At 39.4% G+C, this 22,156-nt stretch overlaps 2 protein-coding genes across 2 annotated transcripts; both read left to right on the top strand.

Moving 5' to 3' along the window:
* Positions 1 to 3,469: 3,469 nt before the first annotated feature.
* Positions 3,470 to 21,622, top strand: LOC122639188 (probable receptor-like protein kinase At1g30570). Its single transcript, XM_043832010.1, has 4 exons — positions 3,470 to 3,817; positions 6,646 to 6,650; positions 19,010 to 19,148; positions 19,571 to 21,622. The coding sequence occupies exon 4, from the start codon at positions 20,306 to 20,308 to the stop codon at positions 21,620 to 21,622; it is 1,317 nt and encodes a 438-aa protein (XP_043687945.1). The 5' UTR covers positions 3,470 to 3,817; positions 6,646 to 6,650; positions 19,010 to 19,148; positions 19,571 to 20,305.
* Positions 18,648 to 19,955, top strand: LOC122639189 (disease resistance protein L6-like). Its single transcript, XM_043832011.1, has 3 exons — positions 18,648 to 18,817; positions 18,915 to 19,148; positions 19,571 to 19,955. The coding sequence occupies exons 1-3, from the start codon at positions 18,648 to 18,650 to the stop codon at positions 19,953 to 19,955; spliced, it is 789 nt and encodes a 262-aa protein (XP_043687946.1).
* Positions 21,623 to 22,156: the final 534 nt, after the last annotated feature.

Raw genomic sequence — 22,156 nt, 5'->3', positions numbered from 1 at the left:
ACATCTCACGATAGCACTCCGGTCCATGATCCTCATACTCCGAAGTCCACCAATCTTCATGACCTTCATCAGGAGTCTTGAACTCCGTGCCGTCATGCTCGAATGTACCTGCATCAACTAAAAAATATGTTTCCTCGAGGAGTGAGCTCCAATCGAGCCCAATGAGTGGCTAAGCCACACAAGCATACACAATAATAATAATGAATGGGGTTGATCGCAAACCATACATGATGGACGGATACCAAGGTGTCCCATACCACCAAGGTAGACCGTACATCACATACAATTTACAATCATGCTACATGAATGAATGATGATGTATAGTTTTATTGTTATCCACCTAACACACAACTAAGTCGGTATAGTACTATAGCAACACCTTAGGTAGCATCCCCGACATCGGTACCATAAACGGATGGTATACCGGCGATGACAAACCCGAGTCGCCTGGAAGCCTCTGCACTGGTCTCCACCAAGAGATATACGCAAACCCCGAGTCAAATCCCGTCCCGGCGTTCGGCCCAAAATACGGTTGGCGCCCGAACTTCCGGGTGGGTATACCCGAATAACGGCTCGGAACCCACTGGATTTGACCGACACCTAACCCCCGTCGGTAAGGGTCATAGTACTGGGTAAACATTTATCCTAGCCAGATTCACCTATTGTATGAGTGAGGTACGCATGTGCATAGGCCGAGGCCGAGTCCATAGATACCGAAATACGGTCGGCCGGCTATCCTCTCACCCCTCTAGCCCATACGTACGTATACAAGTACGAGATGTGAATACCGAAGGCGATCGATCGGTCACCATCCCGTTTCCACCTAATGCAATGGACAACTCTAATGCAATTTCAAGTATGGCAATCTCAAGCCCAAGACCCACCGGCACTTGGATCCCGCTTCCGAAGCCCTAGATCTACATGCCATGAGTGAGTCCATATTATGGAATCCTCGTGTCCAAGACCAACCGGCACCGAGTCCCATAACTAAATCCAACACCATTCGCACCATAGTGCAAAAAATAAATAATATCGCAAGACAAGAATGTAAAGTCCTATCAACATCTAAACATTTATATCGTCCTATATCTTACTAATAATTATATATTATAGCACACATGCATGAATGACATTCGCAAGACATGACACACAAACATTCCATAAATTAAGACGTTTGCTTAACTCACTCACCTTGATTCTCGGTCAATCGTCGATGACGAGCTCTTCAAATCGGCGTTCGATGCCAAGTACACTGTCCCCACGTACTAATACGCCCCAGCCAGGTCGGTCAACCTAAAGAGAGTGTACAACGTGGGAGAGATTAGTGCCTTAGGGCTAGAAGAGTTGGGCCCCATAAGTTATCAAACAAGGCTAAAATAGGGGACCGCACATACAAAGAAGGCTATATCATGTGCCTGTCCATGTGCCTGTCCATGTGTCTGTCCCTCTCGGACTTTCCCACCGGCAGATCTAGGTTCTCAGGGACTGGCACTTGCATGTGCCTGTCCATGTGCCTGTCCCTCTCGGACCTCACACCGGTAGATCTTTCTCAGGGACTAGCACTTGCATGTGCCTGTCCCTCTCGGACTTTCCACCGGCAGATCTAGTTTCTCAGGGACTGGCACTTGCATGTGCCTGTCCATGTGCCAGTCTTACTGTTAATGCCATTCCGAGAATGGTTTTGCAGCCCCAAAGTCTTGGGCTAAAATGGGGTATTCTTAGGGGTTTTTAGGGGTCTCTTTGGCCATGAGAACAACCCCAACCAAGCTGCCATAGCACACACCCAACATGGGTTTGTAAACCCCATGATCGATTAGGTTTTCCTCCATTAAATACATATGGAAAGGAAACTCATGGGTTTGGGTATTGGGGTTTTGAAAGGGTCTTTAATCAATGTTATTTAACAACCCACAAACCACACCTCTATGGTCTTCCATGAGGGTTGGTGAAACCCATAAATGGAGGTGAATCCCCAACTTAGGGTTCATAAATGGAGAAAGGGTGAAAGGGGGTTCAAGGTAGGATTAGGTGTCTTTATAACTAAGCTTCAAAGATTAGCCATTAATGGCCTTTCCATTAGGGTAGATGAAGCACTCATGGCTCATAAGTCCAAACCCTAGGTCTATAAATTAGGAGGTGAGAGAGAGAGAGAGAGAGAGAGAGAGAGAGAGAGAATGCTCACCAATGTAGGAGAGCAAGCTTGGGTTCCACCTCTCTTCCTTCTTCTTCTTCTACCTTTCGTTCCTTCTTCCTTCTTCTTCTTCTTCTTTTTCTTCTTCTTTTTCTTCTTCTTCTTTCTTTCCTTCTCTCCTTTCCTCTCCACGATTTAGGTTTTCTATTGTGAGGTGAATAGTGGATTGACCCCTATTTACCTCACTTTAGTCTTAAGTCATGTTTGGTTGTCTTAGGTCTTTAGGTCAATTTTAAGTTATTGGGCCCATTATACTACTAGGCCCATAATATGATTAGAATGAACATCAGGTCCTAAGCCCATTCTAGTATTTATACTCATGAGTTATTAGGATATTAACTTACTTCCAATCATCTGTAAGTGGGAACGGGTACACCGGGCGAGGGCCGGGCGGATCCTCGAAATAAGGAAATGCTAGGAATGCACCCTCGAAGATAAACTTTTCCCTACCTCTGTCGATGTACCTATCCTCGATGACTTCTCCAGAGTCACGGTCAACAATCTTGTGGGATGGCTTGAGTATCATGGTCCACAGTTCACAAGCGTACTCCGCTTCCGGTTCTACATAAAAGGTTCAAACCAGACCGGTGGTCAGACCGAGTTTTAAACTGGATTTTGGGCACGGATTTAACATAAACAATAACCAATTCTTCTTTTTCTTTTTGGTAAACTATAACAATAACCAATTCAATTCAATGTTAATTTTCTATCCATTTCAATAAATAAATAAAAAAAAAGTAATTTAAATAAAAAAATCTAATAAAATTATGTAAAGCTATTTATTTTTTTAATCAAGACCGTTTAAACCATAATGATGAAACTGTTTACTAAACGATTTGAATTTGAATTTTAATTAAAAAATCATGCATCCAACTAAAATATCAAACCAAATCTTTTACACCAAACCAAACCGTTTAACACCCTTAGACAAAGGTAACAACAAATGTTTCCGTTTTACCTTGTGGGTCCAAACCATACATGTCACTATGACGCAATATGATTCTATAGTTGCATAGTGGAGTAGTGATTCTTCCATCCAGCTATATGACCTCAATTAGCATGCTGCTTTCTACGCGTTTAGGGTAAACTATGATTTCGTGGAAGGCAGTTGAATCAAATTATAAAAAAGGTCATACTACAAATGATTTCCTACCGCAAACCAATTTGTGAGTGAATCAAGAGAGTTCCTTGAGAGAAAAAAAAAAGGGGTCTTTGAAGATATCTTATCTTCATTCTCTGCAACTGTAAGTTTATGGCGGCACTAGATGGATCTTCCTCCTCCTCCTCCTCCTCCTCCTCCTCCACTGTCTTCACAACTGGATTTTCTAGCTACGATGTATTCCTGAACTTCAGGGGTGAAGATACTCGCAATAACTTCACTTCCTTCCTTAACTTAGTTATGAAAGTCAGAGGAATCGATGTGTTTATTGATAGTGAAAGGTTGTGGACTGGAGAAGCCATTGGCCCAACTTTGCTTAGAGCAATTGAGGGCTCCAAAATCTCAATCCCTGTCTTTTCTAAAGGTTATGCACACAGCAAATGGTGCCTGATAGAACTTGCTCAGATCCATCAATGCTACATATCCAATGGTCAAGTGGTCTTGCCCATTTTCTTAGATGTTGAGCCGTCGCATGTTCGGAATCAGACCGGAAGTTTTGAAGAAGCATTTCGAGAGCACGAGAAGAATTTTGAACCCCATGTCGTAGAGAGTTGGAGGAAAGCTTTGAGGGAAATAGGAGAATTAAAAGGAGATTTTATTGATAAAAACAAGTAAGTCTCAATCCCATTACACTTTATAGATTTTCTATTTGTTTCATTAGTCTCATTAGCCCATTCCACTTTCATCCTTTACTACTTCGCCCCTCCCCCCTCCCCCTTCCCCTCCCAATCGATAGTTAATTTGATTCTTAACATTTTTAATAAACTCAATTGAATTAAATACCTTATCAAAATCAAGTATTATCACTAAAATTTATTTATTGCCACAAAATCTTTAAGCATAACGGTAATATCTATATGTCTAGATAAGAATATTGTCATTCATTTCTATCCATTATTGTTTATAATAATCGAGTTATTTTACTCCTTGGATGGTTTATAAGAATACAGGAAAGGATAAATAATTACAAGAAGAAAATATGGCTACTTGTTTGACAAACATAAAAATTTTGGTGTTGTACTTTGGATTAGGGTATCTTGTTGGCAATCATATTCATAATGTGTGCATTATTGAACATTTCAATTCAATTTCAACCATTAGGGATTTTGTACATTATTTCAAGCCCAAGATTGTGAAGTTGATCGTAGAGATTCAATTTCCTCTTATGATGTAGGATATTTAATGCCTCAAAATTACTTAGTATTGGGATAAAGTAGTAAATTAGGTTATCTTTTGTTTTCCATTCCATAAAAATTTTAAAGGGAAATTTACGAAACACCCCCTGAAAATGGGTCGAAACTCGGATCACCCCCTGAAATTTGAAAATATTCAGATCACCCCCTCTACACTAACGGTGTTAGTCTGCTATTAGTTATTGGTGTAAAAAGACTATTTTACCCTTGTACTAAATCATTATAATCAAATTTACAATACGACCCTTTCCTTCATCTTCAACCTAAAATACCCACTTTCACCCTTCCTCCTCTCCCCGTAATCCTCACTTTGCAACTCCGACCTCACCAATGCAATTTTGTCGGAGTTTTCTGCAACTCAGGGGATTCGTAATAAGCATTGAACTGGGTAACAAAAATCTAGTTGACGTTTTTCCTATCGATTTGTGCTTTAGCAACTTCAATCCTTGCAAAAAGTGGATCTCAGATCGAAATTCGAGAATGGAACCATTGTAGATGGTTTGAGGAATTGAAACAATTTTGTCAAAAATCACAGAAATGTCGTCTATGAGTTTGATCGAGCAAAAATCAGTTTTTCGGAGAGACACCGTCGATTATCGAACTTCAAAATCTCAAATAGATCAAATAGATCAAGAAATTCCAAGAATGATAGAGAATCATACCTGGAATCGGGTAGATTTGCAAAAATTTCGATTGATCTCAGTGATCGTTCTCTTCGATTGTTAAATAACAAAGAAAAAAAAAAACAAAAAATTGCAGAAACAAATCTGAGATTGGATCCGGCATACGCCGTTTTGCTCTCTGTAATTTCACATTTGAAATTTTTTTGAAACGGTATACCGGATTTGGATCCGGCGTACACCGTTTCCCTTTTTGTTCATTTTAATGTGAAGACATTGACAGAAACGGTATACCGGATCCAAATTCGATATACCGAATAGTCTGTCTCAGTAAATTTTCACCTCTTTATATGTTCCATTGAACCTATGCTTATGGCTTGCATACATGGGAAGGGTTTTCAATGGAATCATGCATCTCATTACATTACATGTAATAATGAACTTAAAACCCAATAATTAAATTATAACCTAAAAACCCAATATTCCATTGATCATTACAGTCAAGTTTTTAACTTAAAACACAATATTCATTACATTTCTTGGATTCCATCTACTTAATTCGCATCCTAAAAAAAAAAAATAGTAAAACATTCATAAGGGCGTGAGTCAAAGCAGTCTCGGCAACCCATTTTTCAAATTCCTTGTCTTTCTTCAGTCCGACAAAGTTCACTTTTGGAGTTGCAGGTTTTTTGGGAAGAGAGTGAAGAACGAAAAAGATAACACTAGACTTTGGGGGGTTTTTCTCAGCAAGGGCAATATTGTAATTTTACATTGCACAAGGGTAGTTGAGGGTTTTAAAAATTATTTAAATGGCTGACTCCATCATTTAACGGTGTACCACTAACGGTAGGGTTGAATCTGAGTATTGGGCTCTATTCCAGGGGGTGATCTGAGTATTTTCAAATTTCAGGGGGTGATCCGAGTTTCGACCCATTTTCAGGGGGTGTTTCGTAAATTTTCCAATTTTAAAATCTATATGTTCTTTTTTTATTAGATATTTTCATCTCATTAATTGTAGTGATTTTTTTTTAATATGAAATTATTGCAGGAATCAAGCAGAGATGGTTGAATTTATTGTCAAAAGGGTTTTGGACGTACTAGTCAGTAGCACGCACTTGGCTGAATGTAGATACCCTATTGGTATAGATTCTCATTTACGAGATCTATTACCATTATTGAGTATTGGTTCCAATGATGTTCAATTCATAGGAATATGTGGTTCCAAAGGCATTGGGAAGACAACCCTTGCTGAGGCTGTTTATAATCGCATCCTTATAAACTTCAATAGACATAGTTTTATTTCAGATGTTAGTAAACAAGCAATGCAATTCATGGGTCTTGTTTCTTTGCAAAAGCGACTTCTTAAAGATTTCTTCAAAATAGACTACAACATAGATAATTATCAAAAAGGGAAAAAATTGATCAAACAACGATTTTGTAAAGAAAAATTTCTTCTTGTTCTTGACGATGTAGACAAAAAAGAACAGGTAGAGGCTTTGGCTGGTGAACTCAATTGGTTTGGTGAAGGAAGTAGGGTCATACTAACAACCAGTTCTGAACATATCTTGAATGTGGCTAAAGTTGCTAAAGATAAAATCTATTGGCTTCAAGTGCTGGACCATGAGGAATCTCTTCAACTATTTAGTTTGCATGCCTTTGCACTGGATGAACCGCCTGAAGAGTACATGCAACTTTCACATGATGTGGTACGCTATTCGGAAGGGTTTCCTTCAATTCTAGAGGTGTTGGGGTCTCACCTATCGGATATAAGTAGCAAAGAAGAGTGGACAAGTACATTGCAAGAATTGAAAGCAGGTAAAACTTCTATCTCCAGTCTTGCATCTCTACGCAGGGAGAGAAATAACACATGCCATATGAAAGACAATCCCCTCGGTCGTTTCCCACAACTTCATGGAACCGTTGGAATCACCAACACCGTTGCAAGAATATCTAAAGTGCTTGGCCTCGGAGGATGGCTGGATATAAATGGCTCCATAGCTACTGATAGAGTTGATAAGATGTTCACAAAAGCAAAGAACCGAGCTAAATCATCTAAATTCAGTGGAGGCAATATGAATCCGAATGGCTCCACAACTACTATCAATAGAGTTGGTAATAATTTGTCCACAATAGCAGAAAATGGCACCACAACTACCACTGATAGAGTTGGTAATAATTTGTCCACAGTAGCAGAAAATAGCTCCACAGCTACTATTGATAGAGTTGGTAATAAGTTGTTCACAATTGCAGAGATTCGAGCAGCAACAAAGAATTTTGATAAATCATTGGTGATCGGAGGTGGTGGATTTGGCACAGTTTACAAAGGTGTGCTCCATGACGGCACTCTGGCAGCATTCAAGCGTGCTGATTCGCAATCTCTGCAAGGCCGGAAAGAATTTGAGAGAGAGATTGAGATGCTACCGAAGCTCATGGATAAAAATGTGGTTTCGATGATTGGATTCTGCGAAGAAAAAAATGAAATGATTTTGGTGTATAAGTATATAGCAAATGGGGATCTCACGAAGCATCTCTTTGGCCAGAGTACTGATCATCTCCCATCATTGACATGGAAGCAGAGATTAGAGATTTGCATAGGTGTTGCACGTGGGCTCCACTACCTCCACACATTATTGCCAGAGAGTCCTATAATCCATAGGGATATTAAGACAGCCAACGTATTATTGGATGAGAATTTTGTTGCAAAGATATCTGATTTTGGATTATCAACAACAGATCCTACATTGGATCATCATCTCTTTGGATTAAAAGGAACCCATGGATATATGGCTCCAGAATACATGCTAAGTGGGAAATTAACTAAAAAGTGTGATGTTTACTCTTTTGGTGTAGTACTGCTTGAGGTTGTCGGTGGTCGGCCATTTTTCAATTCTCACTTGTCAGCACAACCAACCTACGTTACAGGATGGGCATTTCAGTGGCTTATAGGGGGATCATCACTAATTGAAACTATTGTGGACCGACGGCTTGAAGGGAATTATTGTCCAAAATCATTGAAGAAATTTGGGGAGATCGGAAAGAAATGCGTCGCCGATGACTATCAGAATCGGCCCACAATGAGGAGAGTGTTGTGTTATTTGGAGAAGGCCTTACAGCTGCAAGAAGCTTGGTTAATAAGCAATGCTTGGTTTTCTGAGCTGGTTAACATTCCTTAGCAGGATCAACCAGAAGATCTCTCATTGTTATAGAGAGCCTAATGCTATTGTTGATTTTCTGGCTAGGAACGCTGCAAAGTCAAGTGTATCTGATGCTGTGGAGAATTTCCCATCTCATATTGTGGACGAAGTTGTTTTGGACGCCATGTCTAGGCCGAGATTTCGGTTTTATTAGGTGCGGTCTCCTTTCCCTCCTGATGGCAATGGCGAAGGTGGGATCTACTTGACTGTTTGGTGGGGTTTGTTTATCCTCTAGTTTTCTCTTTTTGCAATATTTTTTCTTTAAATTTCTTATTGAAATCTTTTAGCCAAAAAAAAAAAAAAAAAAAACAGAACAACGACATAGATTTCAATCACTGGATGGATTCAGTTGTTTACATTCTTAAAAATTTTCTTCTACTCATAAAGCCTATGGCTACGTTTGGTTGCAAGGGGAATTAAAGTGAGGAGAAGAGAAAATTTTCAAACCTAAAAAAAAAATTTTTGTAATCATTACTCCATGTGATTGTATAAATTACTTAAATTTCTTACCATATCTAATAAAGATACATTTTACATGTAATATTTATTTTACATTTTAAATCAAAGGAAAATGGATGCAAAGTAAAGTGAAATTTAATATTCAAATATGGAATGATTTGGAGTTAGATATATTGTCACATAGTGTCACATGGGGTAATGATTAAAAAAATTCTTTTTTAAGTATGAAAATTTTACTTTCCTTCCTTTTAATTCCCCCTGCAAACAAAAGAAACGTATGAAAACTTTTGAAGTTTTTTACAAGGGAAATTTTCACCGACGCCCTTTTGTTGGACCGTTAAATTAATGCCATCCCACTAAGCACCAAAATATCAATTTTGACCCAACAGGGTTGACATTTATTCTGTTAATTAGTGATGTCAGTAAATTAATTTTTGTTAAAGACTATTTTGCCTTTCCCCTAAAAACGATTGAACCTACTTCTTCTTCACTCCCCATCTCTGCAACGGGCAACTGGTCACCGCGGCCATCTCACACCTTTGCAACCTTGCAGACACCCATTTAGGCACCTCTCACCTCTCTACAACTGAGAGAGAGATTTCAAAAACAAAAAAATAGCAAAAGGGTTTTGGGGAGACAAAGAAGCTGAGACACCATCATCGGACCTCCACCGAGCCGAGGAAGAACTAGACCCGGCTTCTCATTCTTCTATATCTTCTGTTTCTTCTTTTTCTTCTTCTATATCTTTTCTTCTACATCCAAAACCCACCGATTGAAACCACCATAGCCACCACTGTATTTACCTATAGCTTTACTCGACCTTAACCGAACCCATCTCCCATTGAACTTTCTTGTTTTTTTCTCAGACCCTACTTCTCTCCATTTGTGCCTTGAGAAAAAAGCAATCAAGAATTTTTTCAACACATATCTCTGAGCTCTTGCAGCTGAAAGAAGAGGCATCTACCATCGGATTGATTTTACAGCCAAAAAAATAGAAAATGCAGACATCAAGCCAATAAAGGCCCAGGGAAACAGCAGAAGAATAAAGAAGAGAAAGGGAAAAATCAGGAGAAGAACTTACCAATGGAGGAATTATAATAGAGCTTGCCTAGACTCACGACGGAGAGCTCTTCGAGGGAAGAAGAATGATAGAGGACAGCGTTCATGCCCTTGGCACCAAATTTGCAGGAATTATAATAGAACTTCTTCAATCCCTTGCAATTGACGATGACAGCGGCCATGCCTACATCGGTTAACTTGCGGCAAGAATGGAGCTTGAGGGTACTGAGGTTACGGCAGTGGAGAGAGATGAGGATAAGAGCGTCGTCGCTGATGTGGATGGGTCTACTTTTGCGAACACATTTGAGGACGAGTGTGGTGACGGCGTCGTAGCAAGTGAAGAGAGAAGTGATGCTGGTGAGGAGATTGGATTCAGCCTTGAGGAAGAGGCGATGTCGACACTGACTCTCTACACGGAGCTAACGGTGGTAGACAGAGAGCAGCTTTCGCAATCTAGGGAACCAAGGGACTTGAAGATGTAGGACAGACACCCATCCGGGAGGTCATCGGCATTATCAATGAGAAGGAGATGAGCATAGGCATTGTCGCCGCCAGGCATCATTGCAGCGATTTGAGATTCTGGCTGTCGATGCCAACTGGCCCTCGCCCACAGATCAGAGAAGAAAATCAGAGAGAGAGGAAAGGCATCCGGGCGAGGGGGGAATCCAACCTTACCGGAGATGGCTAGCTCAGAGTGGACTGACCTCCATTGTTTCAGCTCCACATCACCGAGCCCCATTGTTTCAGCCATGGTTCTTCCCCTGGGGTTGGGAATGCGTTTGCAGCAGCAATGGTGTTGGATTTGCTAGGTGCAAATGGCAGCAGCGGCAGAGGAGCTCAGGACAAGGGCGGGGTCTTTTAAAGCGTATTTTGGTCATTTGACTTATACACAGTTAACCCCGTTAATTTTTAGGTCAAAATTGAAATTTTAGACTTTAGTGGTGTGACATTAAGATTACGGTCCATCAGAGGGGGGGGTGGCAGAGAAAATTCCCTTTTCCTGATAATATACATCTATTGTAGTTAATGGAAGTTTTTATTTTATATTCTATTTGTTTTGGATCCTTTCCTACTCAAGGGTTCAATAAATCTTTATACTTGTATTAATTAATTGAAAAGATGCGATGGGTTTTCCTGTGTTAAGGAAATAAGTTGTATTTTGTATTGGGAAAATCACACTGCCACCCTCCAAGGTTTGTACTAAATACAAAGTGTCCCTATGTTTCTAAATTATACAGCCATACTTCTTAAATTTTCATTCCGTTAGTTAAGTGTTACGGTAATGGTGAAGTTTTTCCTCAAATGACTAATATACCCTTGAGAATGTGAGTTTACTATTTTGCCCATAGGGCATCCCTAATACCATAAATAAGGTGTTTGGCCCACCTAATCACGATCCCTCCTCCCTCGTCTTCTTCTTCTTCTTTTCTTCTTCTTCTTCTTCTTCTTCTTCTTCTTCTTCTTCTTCCTACTCTACAACCCCACTGGCCCCACCACCTGCTGCAAGTCAATCCCATCCGCATAAACATACTAAACGGAAGAAGAAGAAAAAACATCAAACAGAAACAAGAAAAAAATGAAAAAGGAAGAAGATAATCAAGAGAGAGAGAGGGGTTAAGAATGAGATCAGGTGGAGAAGGAATAAAGGCCGAGAACAGGGACCGTTAAATAAGACTCCATGAAGATCCGTTGCTGAGCAGCTTCGAGAGTGGCACCTCCTTCGAGGAGTTCTTTGACCAAAGAATAATAAAAGTGTTTTGAGTTTCTTCAACAAAAGGGAGTACTTGAGCTTCAACCATCGAAGCCGGATGCGCTTCACAAGTTTCACTATGAACAACCCTCTGTGGTGGCGCTTCTTCCCTCCCAATCTCACCGTCGGTAGCTTCCGTCTCCTTCTAATTAAAACCTTCCTTTGTGTGACCCACCGGAGCTTGGAGCTGCAGCGGGCGAGAGCTCGATTCCCATGGTTGCTGATGCTTTCCTCGTGGTAATCCATGAGAATGAATTAAGAAAGAGATAATTAAGTCAGTGATGAATTTAAGGGTTTCAGAGTTTGATGATCGAGGTTGACCAGATTAAAAATGGAGATCCAGATAGACGTGGTGGGGTTGGATTGCAGAAGGGCGTAGCGGCGGGTGGAGTTGGGATGCAGCAGGTGGTGGGGCCAGTGGGGTTTGCAGAGTAGGAAGAAGAAGAAGAAGTAGAAGAGGGAGGAGAAACCGTGATGGGGTGGGTCAAATACCTTCATTAAGGTATTAGGGATGCCCTTAAGGGTATAATAGTCATTTGAGGGAAAACTTAACCAATATCGTAACACTAAACTAACGGAATGAAAATTTAGGGGGTGTGACTATATAATTTAGAAACACAGGGGATCATTTTGTATTTAGTACAAACCTTAGGGGGTGGCAGTGTAATTTTTCCTTTTATTTTTTATTTTTAGGAATCGAGATGTGAGTTCTTCTTTTGAGCAGTGATTAAATATTTGTACTCCTGGGCTGGGGTAAGGCGGGAATGTCTCCCCTTGTATTCATCTTTTATTTGAGTTCTTTATTAATAAAAGTTTAAGGACTGGCCCGAGTCCTAGTGAATATTCGATTTTAAAAAAAAAATTCTTTATAATTGTATTGATGATTCAATTTTTTGTAGCAGAACTATTTCTTACTTTTTGATCATTAATTCTATTGGATTTGCGTTGTTTGAAAACTTGCAAACCGTCGATCTGTATGGATTGGTGGCTCATACTTGTCCTCGGTTAACAAATGTTATCTGCAGTCCTTCACAATTAAATTTAGGGGAAGGTATTCATACACATGAGATTCTCCCATCGATTCCATCAAATAATGGGGGCAAGGGTGTTAATGTCCCTTGGAATGGAAATTTATGCCAATCTGACTGCATTTCATGCAGGTTGTGCACATGCATGAGAGTGCATGGAAACTTTTGCCCCCTATAATGTTGCTTGGTTGCATGCTCCTAAGCCTAGACACCAAGGGTGGTTAAATGACAACCCTGACCCGCATGTTGGATGCTTGGGTGTGTGCTCATCCCATTGACCTCCACATGGGTACAGGGCCATGAACCAAGCAACGTTCTCTCTTCCATTTAATTTATTATGGTATACTTCAAAACACCAAACTAAAGTATTGAAAAACCTCGTCACCTCACCCAGATAGACTGGGACATCCTTCAACCTTGCGAAACATAGATGAAAGGTCATCCACCGTCATAGGATCTAAAATTATAATGCAGTGGGTCCTACTGATCGATCTATGTGAAATACAACTCTACATTTCTATGTGTTGCCGCTTAATTCTGATCAGGCTGAGGTGGATGACCCATAAGAAAGATAAAGAATGGTCGGATGAATCCGAGGTTAACTCGTGGTAACTCCGACGATTCAATCAGAACTAGGCAACGATAAATATGTGTGAAATACAGTAAGAGTAATAAATGTGTATATCAACCTCTGCCAGACACTATTCCTTATATAATCCAAATCGATTTGTATTATGATCCGACTGAGTGGATGATGAACTGTTATAACCAACTGAGTTAGATCGATCGCATTGAATAGTCATGAGAAAGAGTAGAAGACATGATATTTTAAGCATATTAATCATGGGAAATCCATATGGTCGTATATTGTCAGAAGACTTTTCTATTATACTGCCACCTGCACAAATATATTTTTATGTATATCATCATGAAACCGTAATTTCATGGTGGAATAACAGGTCAAGGGTCAAGGATCAAGGATCAAGGCCGCCTCTTAAGATTTTTCAATTGTTTTTTTTCAATTCCATATGACATACGGTATGATATGGTAGCTTAATCAGCTTTACGTGGTCAAGAAAGTAAATATAGAGAATCACTTGACAATTATTACTTATTAGGAATGGAAAAGTAAAGGAAGCGACTCAGAAAGTCTGTAGTCGGCACCACGCCTTCCACTCGTGGAAAGTAGTTGAAGATGTCTTCTACTTCCCACTAAAAAACACAAACTAATTTGTTTTGTAAAACCCAACAGATACTTCACTGCTTGATAATCTTATCCGGTTTTTCTGTTCTAGAAATGTGCTGGAAAATACCAAAGCATTTTTTTTTCTCAACAAAATTTATTTCATTTTTTTTTACAGAGAAATTGTTTTTTATCCGCTTGATAACAAATTTTTTTTTTGGTGTATGTGTGAGTTACCTACAACTAACAAATGATTCAACGTTCCACTCTACTTAGGGCCAGCTCAGTCCACCACCCACCATGAACTGTGGGGGTAGAATCTTTGATTTAGGGTCTCTCCAAATCTTTGTTGAATCCCCCTGGAAGACACTGTAATTCCCCAACAATTGTTGCTTTCTTCGTCTCTTTTTTACTCCGAATTCCTAAAGCAGAGTTCCAGAAGTAAAATCCATTTTCAGAGATAAATGGATTGTCATCAGTATCAATATTACCATCCACTCATAACCCAAAAACCCAGTAACCTAGAAGAGAAGATTTGCAGAAGAACTGGAAATTACTTAAAGGATCGATTCTAAAAATCCAATTTTTAATGAATAGATGATAGTAAGATCTAATAAAAAGAGCAGAGAAGAGAAGGATTAAAAAAAACTGCAATAAACCCTTCTCAAACATTTTGTTTTACTTTTGATGGTATTGTCTTATACAAACTACTGACCTCCCCATAACCTAGAAATCCATAAACGAATTAAATTCAAAGTTTGCCCATAAGATTTGAACAAGGAAAACTAGAAATCACATTCAATGGCTCAAAATATGACCCAAAAATCAGATTTTTATTGAACAATAAATAGTGTATGATTTGATATGGAAGAAGAGGGGTAAAAATCAGTTTGATTAAACTCCTCACAAACAATGATTTCTTTCCCTCTCTGGTTTTTCCTATGCTATTGGGTCATACAATGGAGTAAAGAATCAAGTCCGTATTGTTGACACCCACAGCCTTGGCACCGCAACTACTCAACCGAGCAGAGACGTTGGAGGCCGCATCACTGCTGGTGGCGCCACCGCTCTGAGGGAGTCTCAAGAGGGTGGAGGGAAGTTGCAGGTTGCATAAAAAAACACCAGATTGACACAAAGAGAGTGACCGAGAGAAAGCGAGATAGTTACAGAGAGAGTGAGAGATAGCGAAAGAGATGAGGTACCTTGTGAGAGTTGCAGGTTGCCGGAGATACTTCTCCCTTCAGATCGTCGAGCCAGAGAGCGACACAGCGAGGGAACGAGAGAGTGAAACCAGAGAGCTTCGCGGCCAGAGAGTGAGAGAGTGAAAGCAGTCAAAGAGTGTTTAGGTTTGGGGGGTTTTTGGACGATCGATTTATCGGGAACAAGTGTTTAAAGTTGTGCTCAGCAAGCAACATGTTCTGTCAAAAGTCTTCTGGGAAGTAGAAATTTCTATTTATTCACTGAGAACAATTTATATGGAATACTATTTATCAAGCATTTTTTAGGTGTTTTTGTGTTTCTCAGAATAAAAAAAACACTAGAAACAGTTTCTAAGAACACTTTGAGCATCTTATCTTTTCTGCAACTCTATAAGTTATGGCCGCACTAGATTTTGTTTCCACTACTGTCACAATTAGATCTTCTAGTTACGATGTGTCCCTCAATTTTAGGAGAGAAGATACTCGTAATAATTTCACTGGGTTCCTTAACTTAGTTCTAAAAGACAAAGGAATCGGTGTTTTTATTGATAGTAAAGAGTTGTGGACCGGAGAAGTCTAGGCCAAAATTCATTAGAAGGAATCAGAAACAATTGGTAAATCTTCTCATCACTATACCAGATTTTTTGTAATACTAGATATGGTTTTTTTTTTTTTTTGGTGGCTTGAACAATTCTTTCCAAAATACCAACCCGTTCAACTTCCAAGCAGTTCTATGTTTTAAAAAATCCTGCAACTATCAAAACAAAATTTCCTTCTACCAAAATGCAATTAGCCCAAGGAAAGGTATTTAGGGCTGGGTTAGCAATTCCTACCCAAATTAAGATAGGATAAGTCAAAAAGGGGATGAGCCCAATAGGAGTACAAAACAAATCATTAGATAGATTCTGAGAAAATGCATAAGGGGTGGATACCATAGGGGGTGGATATATTAAGATCCATCGAAAAACAAAATTAAGAACCAAATATGGGTCGGGCTTAGCTAACCCTTTAAGGACTTTGTTCCAAATATGCCAAATAAAATAACAAGTTATAATAAACACAGGAAAGACCATGGGAGAGATTATTTGTTAAGAATTCTGTTGTAGAGGAAAGAAACACAGAGATTTGCCATTCAGGAATGTCAGCAGATGCATTCTGTTCTCAGTTCCAGAGGGTCTGTAGTCCAAATACGTTTAGACCATTCGCAAGAGAGGAAGTAAGGGTGTCAAAATGGAACCGAAACCGATTGTCGAACCCGGAACCGACCGTTTACGATCGAACCGAACCGCATCATGTAAAAACAATGCGATTTTGATTTCATAGGTTTCATTACTAGTTAGGTTTCATTCAAAATCGAAAAACCGTCGGTTAACCGAATAGAAACCAAGTAGAAAACTGAGATTAGGAATATTCTTATTTATTTAAAAATGGGGTTAAGCACTCTAATATATTAGGACTCCTTACTGAGATTTTTTTAAATTTCAGTTTGAGTGCCAATATCATGAAGGTAAGCTTTCTATGTGGATAGGACGTATCAACACCTTTTGCATATTTTAAAGGATTCATAGTTGTGTTGGGTCCTGCGGGTCCGAAGGAGAAGATCAAAACCTAAATGTGCCAGGGGTTGATCATCGAAGCCAGGGCAATAACGATGAAGGAATTTGAGCGCTAATGTAGCTAACAGCCACCTTCATAGTCGATTCATTAGGGTCGTCACCTTCTACGCAGAAATATCCACCGTTTTCTTTATCTGTTAAGCCTCATAGCTATGGGACTTCCTAAAGAAAACTACAATCGTTGATGGAAGGTTTTAGTACGAGCATGTCTTAGTGGACTTTGTTAATGAATTATATGGGGTATGAATTGGTGATGTCCTCAGGTTGGTTTCCCTTGCGGTACTTTGCGGCATTGAGTAATCACTTAAAATTATCATTGCAACTAGCATGTCTAAGTGAACTTTGCCTAAAGATAGATGTATATGAAACAAAATAATTTCTCCCACATAACAAGGATATGGAAAATAAAATTAAAGGATACAAAGGTGAAACTGGTATTACAAAACAGATGTAAATTGGCTAATGAAAACCAAATAGAAACTGCTAAAGCTGCACCGCATATAAAACGATTCTGATTTTGGGTGATTCTTATCTGATGCAGTTTTGATTTCTACCTTGCAAAATATGCATCTAACCAGAACCGCATCGTTTAACACCCTTAAGAGGAAGAGATGCCAGATTGATTTTGCACAAGAACCACAAAGAACACAGTGTGGCTCAATTGATATCCATTTTGAGAGAGTGGCTTTAAATAGAAGTCGTGCATGTAAAACACGCCAAAAAAAAATAGTTTAAATTTTGGATGTAATTTCATCTTCCAAAGGAAACACAATCACTTTGAGAGATTGACATCTTTAGTAGGGCCAACAGCTTGAGAAAGAAATTTAGCAGCTAATCTAGTGGAGAAACGATCATCCTAAGATAAAGTGCACCACCATCGATTCTCATTACCTAATAGATGGATAAGGACAATCTCATCAACAAAAGCGGGGGGGGAGCAAGGAATTAAGCAAATGTTTGTTCCATTGTTGATGTGAAACCACATCGCAAACCATAAGTTTATGGTTTATGGGATGTAACCCAGTACATAACGAAAACTCAGGGACAAAGAGAATCAAAGGGTCGAAAAAAAAGAGAATTGATCCCATTACCAATATTAATATGAACAATGTCCTTGAGGGTGGGGAGGATATTGCCAATGCTACTCCAAGTCCATGAGTCTCTCTTGGTAATAACTTTTAGATCAAAGATAGAGGTATTACAGAAAAATCTTGCTTTCAGAACTTAACTTTGACCCAAAGAATATTGCATGCATGAAGTAAGCTCCATTACAGTTTCAATAATAAGGTCCTTTTATGGAAAGAAGATTTTTGTAGTCCCAGGCTTCCTTAAGAAATGAGAATGGAGATTCTATCCCATCCAATTAAGTGAGCCTTTTTTGAATTTCCAAAGTTGCCATTCCAAAAGTTTAAACAAATAGAATTTAGACTTTGAAAATTTTAAGCAGGAAAAGAAAACAAGACATAAGGTAAGATGGAATCCAGGCCAACACAGATTGAATGAGAATTCTACGACCTACAAAGGATAAAAGCTTGGATATCATCCAATCAGAGATGAGTCTGATTTTGACTCTATAACAATGAAATCATGCTCCTTGACTTCGGATCTTGAGTGAAATAACCTAGATCCAAGGACGAGAGAGTCTTGAGACATCTCTCTAATTACCCATAAGTTTAAATCATCTTTGTAAAGTCAACAATCGTAAGTTTGTATGACAATTTTTAGGAATTAAAAAATAAAAGAAGCAACTCAGAAAGTCATTGGAGGCCTCATTTCCATAGTGGAGTCAGCATCCTGCCTTCTAGGCGTTTAAATGTTTTCGAGGAAGGCTGCTGAATCAATTAAAAAATTTCCTAATAAAAAACCAATTTGTGACTCATCCAAAAAAAAAAAAAAAAAAAACCAATTTGTGAAGGAATCAAGAGAGTTCTTTGAGAGAGGAGAAAAAAAGGGTATTTGAACCTATCGTATCTTCATTCTCTGCAACTGCAAGTTTATGGCGGCACTAGATGGGGCTTCCTCCGACTTCGCTGCCTTCACAACTGGATTTTCTTGTTACGATGTATTCCTGAATTTCAGTGGTGAAGATACTCGCAATAATTTCACTGCCTTCCTTAACTTAGTTATGAAAGACAGAGGAATCGATGTGTTTATTGATAGTGAAAGGTTGTGGACTTTGAGAATCCATTGGCCCAGCCTTGCTTGGAGCGATTGAGGGCTCTAAAATCTCAATTCCTGTCTTCTCTAAAGGATATGTACACAGCAAATGGTGCCTGCTGGAACTCGCTCAGATTTTTCAATCCTATGTTTCAGATCATCAACTGGTCTTGCCCATATTCTTTGATGTTGATCCGTCAGATGTTCGAAATCAGACTGGAAGTTTTGAAGAAGCATTTCGGGAGCATGAGAAGAATTTTGATCCCCAAATCGTAGAGAGTTGGAAGAAAGCTTTGAGAGAAATAGGAAGTTTGAAAGGAGAAGTTATTGACAAAAATAAGTAAGTCACTCTCAATCCCATAGAATTCTTCTGAAGCTATAGCTTCATTTTGATATCGCATCTTAAACTTGATAGATTTATCCTCTACTACTTCCCCACTCCCCCTCCCCTCACAATATATAGTTTGATTCTTTTTAACATTTTTTACAATAAATTCAGGGAAAATTTGGTACAATAACCATCAGGGATTTTCTACATTGTTTGAAATCCAAGATTGTGAGGTTGATCATAGAAATTCAATTTCTTCTTATGATGTATAAGGATCCATATTTCCACTTTTTACTCATACTAAATTCTCACTAGTATGTATTTCTGATTGTTTTCCATTCCATAAAAACTTAAAATCTAAATGTTCTTTTTTAATTATGTATTTTCATCTCATTAATTGTTGTTGTTTTCTTTTCGATATGAAATTATTGCAGGAATCAAGCAGAGATAGTTGAATTAGTTGTCAAAAGGGTTTTGGATGTACTGGTCAGTAGCACAACCTTGGCTGAATGTAAATATCCTATTGGTATAGATTCTCGTGTACAATGTCTCTTATCTTTATTAAGTATCGATTCCAATGATGTTCAATTCATAGGAATATGTGGTTATAGTGGCATTGGGAAGACAACCATTGTTGAGGCTGTCTATAATCGCATCCTTTCAACCTTCAATAGGTATAGTTTTATATTAGATGTTAGCAAACAAGCAATGCAATGTATGGGTCTTGTGTCTTTGCAAAAACGACTTCTTAAAGATATCTTCAAAATAGACTCTGACATTGGTCATTTAGGTCAAGGGAAAAATTTGATAAAACACTGACTTTGCAAAGAAAAAGTTGTTCTTGTTCTTGATGATGTAGATAGTAAAGAACAGGTAGATGCTTTGGCCAGTGAACTCAATTGGTTTGGTCCAGGAAGTAGGGTGATAATAACAACCAGAGATGAACACATCTTGAATGTGGCTAAAGTTGAAAAAGATAAAATCTATTGGCCTAAAGAGCTGGACCATGAGGAATCTCTTCAACTATTTAGTTTACACGCCTTTTCAATGGATAAACCTCCTCAAGATTATATACAACTGTCACATGATGTGGTACGCTATTCGGAAGGGTCGCCTTCAACTCTAGAGGTGCTGGGGTCTTACCTATCCAACATAAGCAACAAAGAAGAATGGAAAAAAGTACATTGCGAAAATTGAAAACAGGTAAAGCTTCTATCTCCAGGCTTGCATCTCTACGCAGACAGAGAAAGAAAACATGTCATTCCCCTAGTTGGAGCCCACTACTTCCTCATGAAACCATTGGAAACATCAACACTTTTGCTAGGGTATCTAAATTACTAGGAGGATTTTTGGATCCAAATGCCTCCACAACTTCTGATAGAGTTGGTAAGTGGTTCAGAATAAAACAAATCCGAGCTGCAACAACGAATTTTGATGAATCATTGGTGATTGGAGTTGGTAGCTTTGGCATAGTTTACAAGGGTGTAATCGATGACCTCACTCTAGTAGCATTCAAGCGTGCCAATATGTTATCTAGATCTGAACGAGGCCTGGCAGAATTTGAGAATGAGATTAAGATGCTATCAAAGCTCAGGCATAGACATGTTGTTTCCATGATTGGGTTCTGCAAGGAAGAGAATGAGAAGATTTTGGTTTATGAGTATATGGCAAATGGGACTCTCAGGAATCATCTCTTTGGGAGTAATCTCCCACCATTGACATGGAAGCAGAGACTAGAGATATGCATAGGTACTGCAAGTGGGCTCGATTACCTCCACACATGGGCAGAGCTTGGTATACTCCATAGGGATGTTAAGAGATCCAACATACTATTGGATGAGAATTTTGTAGCAAAGATTGCTGATTTTGGAGTATCAAAAACAGTTCATTCATTAGGTCATGACCAGGTTAGTAAAATGATAAAGGGAACCTATGGATATATGGCTCCAGAAAACATGCGATGTGGGGAATTGACTAAAAAATGTGATGTTTACTCTTTTGGGGTAATACTGCTTGAGGTTGTTTGCGCGCGACCAAATTTTGATGGACGCTTGCCAGAAGATGAGGTCAACCTTAAAGAATGGGCACTCCGGTGGCAAAGACAGGGATCACTTGAATTCATTGTGGACCAACGGCTTGAAGGGAATTACTGTCCAAAATCATTGAAGAAATTTGTGGAGATTGCAGAGAAATGCGTTGCTGATGAGGGTAAGAATCGACCCACAATGGGGGAAGTATTGCAGGATTTGAAGTATGTCTTGCAGCTGCATGAAGCTTGGTTAAGAAACAATGCTGGAAAAAAATCGACTACTTCCTCATCGGTTGGTACAATTCGGTTTAATGATTCAAGAATAGGAATCGAGTTGGACTTGGTTAGATATGATATTTCCATTGAGGAAGAATATTCCTCCACATGCTTCTCATTGGTTGATACAGTTAACTGTGATGAGTTCCCTGATCTAGTTAATGAACCTCAAGGTCGGTGAGAACGTGACACAATTTTCAATCAGAGATTCTGATGTTACGTTCCTGGAAAAATTTCTTCCACTCGATCAAGAAGCCCATTGGAACTTTTTACAATGTATTAATGGGTATGGGCTCCCTGATAAATCTTTTTTATTGCTTGCTTTTTGCTCATTCTAATTGGATTTGTGTTTGTTTGAGGTACATAATTCTAAGATCGATGCTGATACATCCAATATTCACCGAGCCAATCAACGATCGCCACGTGTCACAGGTGACCCATTCCATAGCCAAGGAGAACGAACCGGATCCCAGCACCCGGGCGTGACCTCACCCAGGCGCAGCCACCACTCGGGCGCGGCCTCACCCAGGCGCAGCCACCCCACGGGCACGGCCTCACCCAGGTGCGGCCACCACCCAGGCACAGCATCGTGGGCACGTGAGGTGGGGGCTACCCATCTACGATCCGATCGTATCGCTAAGACTCATGCCACTATCAGGACTCTGGACCGCCGCTTAGAGGTCACGTTACCCAGACGGATTCAAGCACCAAGGAC

The sequence above is a fragment of the Telopea speciosissima genome, chromosome 9, assembly GCF_018873765.1.
Source record: "Telopea speciosissima isolate NSW1024214 ecotype Mountain lineage chromosome 9, Tspe_v1, whole genome shotgun sequence".
NCBI lineage: Eukaryota > Viridiplantae > Streptophyta > Magnoliopsida > Proteales > Proteaceae > Telopea > Telopea speciosissima.
Note: the sequence above shows the minus strand (reverse complement) of the source record. Positions and strands in the feature narration are given on the sequence as shown.